Below are 3,695 nucleotides of genomic sequence, written 5' to 3'. Positions count from 1 at the left end.
GGGAAATTCGAGCATGCCGCTGCGTCATTACGTCACTTCTGTAAACATAAAGAAGTTGTCCCGGCTACTAGGCTATCACATGTGAGGATCCTGCAGGTGGCGGATCGTTTATAGCCTTTTCTCACAGCAGCCAGAATAATGTATCATTTTGATGGCGGATTGTAATCCAGAAAGGATTATGTGTTTATGAAACACATGTGAATGAAATTAAATTATATTGCCGTTTTAAATGTGCTTCTGATTACAGATAGCCTGGGATTACAAAGATTTGTATTTTAAAGAAAACCAGTTCGAAGGGAGCATAATTTGCTTTTTGGGTTAAAAGAATTTCTTAATATGAAATTCGAATGGTATGACAATTAGAGTTTAGACTGTAGTACAGAAACTGAAATCTACACGCTAATACACACTATACTCATAGTCACGCAATGTTGATGTTGTTAACATTAATAATTTGAGAATAAAGTATAACAATAATAATAATTTGAACGGTTTGATGTGATATGAGCTAACCGATCTTTAGATTAAATCACCATATAGCGCGATTTATTGTAATGCTTTTTTCCTCGGTTGGTCAGAACAAACATTGCAGACTTGTTCAGATGACAATATACGGTGAAAATTCTTATTTGGGTCATATTCCAAGACGTAGGCGAGAATCTGTGATTCCTAAGTAACGTTACAGTATCCACACCGGTGCGGTGACTGACTGCCACACATACTCTTCAAAACATTAGATTCATCCTCGCTGGAGCAGTGCCGCCGCACAACCCACACAAGCTAGATAATTCCGCAAACAGCTGGAATTCCAGGTTTTCAAACAGAGATGGCGACAAAGAGGCAAAATTACAGACTGCAGCTTTAACCAATTTCAACTTCATTTTTACATGTTATACATGTTAAGTAGTTTTTTACAGTGTACAATTGACCAAAATATAATTCTTAAAGTCACTACTCTTCATTTTTAACTGCATTTTTAAAGAGTTTTATCACTCACTAAACAGATTTTGCCAGTAATTTCATTTAAATAATTGTAAATGTAATTTTCTCCTTACTTTGGATTGATAAGGCAGTAAGTGCTGCTAACATTGGTGATCTCCACTGTACAGTTCCTATTAGTGTTTATAGTTGCTGACACGGCTTCTGCGTTCTGCATGTTGGCACGGCTTCTGTGGGGGTCATGAAAGAGGAAAAATTATTTTGAAAAGGAAATTGCTTTCAGCAAAGTACTAAAGGGACAGTGCATGTAAAAAATATGTATATATGTATATGCTTTTTTCCCCTATACAATGAAAGTGGACGAAGACCAGCTGTCGTCACTATTCACTTACATTGTATTTAAAAATGCAACTTGGATATTCTGCTACATAATTATTCTTTTAAAGTAAATGGATTGTATAGCAAACCCTACAGCATTCTAATCAAATACATTTGATATTGACATGCAGCTCAACATTTACACACAAATCAAGGCATAGCCTAATCTGTCTTCTTGTCAGAAACTAGCCGGTAAATGTGACAGCAGGTAGACAGATGAGTGCTTTCTACAGTTTTAGCACAGGCGCTAAAATATCTCTAATAACAGGCCTGACAGCACGGCAGAATATGGAAAGCCACTTGCGGGCTCCATATGGCTCAGAGAACTAAACTGTTAGCAGAGACAAACAGTGAAGCAGTGAGCTGAGAATCATGACATGCACCAGCAGACACAAGCAACGAGACTTTTCACCATCGTTAAAATGCAGATGAATTAAGAGTTAATGCTCATTTCTGTATTTGAGGTTAAAGCTTTTTTACCTTTTGTTTTTGTAGCGCACACATGGAACTGGTTAAGAAGTACCTGAAAGTTACCTGCTAGTATGAGAGATAGCTGCTGCTGAGAGAATTGAGGGTTTGCTGCTCTTCTGTTTCAGCGTAGATGAACAAAGTGGTGGGTGAATGACAGAAACACTAGTAGACACACAAACACCTGCTTGACAAACACAGGTGTGTCCCCTTCTTTTCCCTCCAATGCTGACAGGAAAAAAAAAATAACGGCAGAAACATTTGTGGGAGAGTTTGATGGGAGTTGACGCAGTTAAACTGACTAACTGCTTGCATAATTCTTCATCCACAAAGCACCATTTACAGAATTCATGGGCACACAGCCAATAAAAATGCCCAGAAAACTACATCATGACAAGAGGCATCTTGCAATGAAAACAAACAAATTACTGACTAATTCTGCAACAATTCATATTTTAGTAGATAGATTATGGACTCATGACATAATGAGAGATGCCTTGTTGGTTACGGTGCAAATATTGAACTTAAAATGAATGATGAAAAGTACCAAATCCACCAACGCCCAAAACCTTTGTGAAAAGTGATACAGAATGATAGAAGGCTTAAAAACAGGGTGCAAGGGCAATGAGAGATTATAGCACACTTGTGTAATATTTGCACTACAGTACATATTATCAAAGCATGTTAGAGCGTCTCTCTCCTAAGAGTGACACAGTGTGTGATTGAACATGTCATGGTCCGATGAAGCAAGAGAGCGAAAGCACACAGCCGCTCCCTTACAACTGACAAAACTGAGAGTGTTGCGAGTCCCACTGCATGTACAGGCATTTCCCCTTCATCCCAGCACATTTTAAAACTCACTCACACACCTAGAGACTTGGCAGGAATGTGCAGAAATACATTCAGGATGCACTCACATCTGACTGAAAGTTCAGGGCCCTCATTCATTTTCCAACAGGGGGCGGCAAATATACACCTATTCACCCCATTAATCCTCTTCTAATTATGAAACATTTTACATTCCAGGAGATGTTTTTCTTTTTTTTTTTTTTGGTTGGATTAAATTAATTATGCATATATTTGAAAACAGATGCTATGTGTGCTATGCTATGCTTTTCTGTTAAAAGGATAGTTCTCTCAAGGGAAATTCTCTCAGTAATTTACTCGCCCTCATTCATGTTCTGTAGAAGAAAGAAAGTCATGACATGAGGGTAAATAAATGATGACAGAATTTTCATTTTTGGGTGAACAATCCTTTTTAATGCTTTGCTAAAAGTACATTTCAAGATATAATGTAGCCATTGAGATGCGTTAATATGAATTATAATGAATCAATCTGTTTATACTGTAAATGCTGCTTCGTAGTAGTCCCCATAAGCCATTGATTTATTTTTCCTGTCTTTACAGTAAACCAAGAAAAGCTCAAAGCGACTTTTTGGAAGTAGTGCAACTAAAGCTATCCAATAAAACGCTTGATTCACATTCTCTCCACCAGCCAAGGTAATTCAGCATCGGCTGAATCCTTTCAAAGGAAATCAAAAGCTAATCTTATGATTAGATGTATTTCAGTGTAAAGTCCACATCCCATTACCCGAGCCAATGGAGGCTCTCTAAATGCATAGAGCTGCCGTGCGTCTGAAGGGCTAAAGATTAATCCCTAGAGCCTATGGAGCTATTCACAGGTATAGGGTCTTTCAGATGATGGACTAATAGCTATCGTTCTTGGGTTTGTGTGTAAGTGTGTGTGGGGGGTTATGCAAACAGAAGTGATTACGCACAGTCAGGCTGAGGTGTGTGTGTGTGTGTGTGTGTGTGTGTGTGTAGGGGGTTGGAGTTGTCGTAAAAACAGGGTGCAAGGGCAATGAGAGATTATAGCACACTTGTGTAATATTTGCACTACAGTACATATT

At 38.3% G+C, this 3,695-nt stretch overlaps 1 protein-coding gene across 2 annotated transcripts in view; it reads right to left on the bottom strand.

The window, feature by feature from the left end:
- Nucleotides 1–2,087, bottom strand: part of LOC107729535 (bryoporin-like) — a 3,731-nt gene extending 1,644 nt beyond the window's left edge. The window contains exons 1-2 of one of the 2 annotated variants that reach the window (XM_016540091.1): nucleotides 1,798–2,087; nucleotides 1,056–1,169 (exon numbers count right to left, since the gene is read on the bottom strand). In XM_016540091.1, coding sequence (XP_016395577.1) covers nucleotides 1,056–1,156 — 101 coding nt within the window. In that variant the 5' untranslated portion in view covers nucleotides 1,157–1,169; nucleotides 1,798–2,087. The remainder of the gene's footprint in view (nucleotides 1–1,055; nucleotides 1,170–1,797) is intronic. The other variant, XM_016540090.1, reaches the window with a different exon arrangement.
- Between the last annotated feature and the right edge of the window lie 1,608 nt (nucleotides 2,088–3,695).

This window comes from Sinocyclocheilus rhinocerous, unplaced genomic scaffold, assembly GCF_001515625.1.
Source record: "Sinocyclocheilus rhinocerous isolate Xijiao unplaced genomic scaffold, SAMN03320098_v1.1 scaffold697, whole genome shotgun sequence".
NCBI classification, from domain to species: Eukaryota; Metazoa; Chordata; class Actinopteri; order Cypriniformes; family Cyprinidae; genus Sinocyclocheilus; species Sinocyclocheilus rhinocerous.
This window is presented reverse-complemented; position numbering and strand designations above follow the sequence as displayed.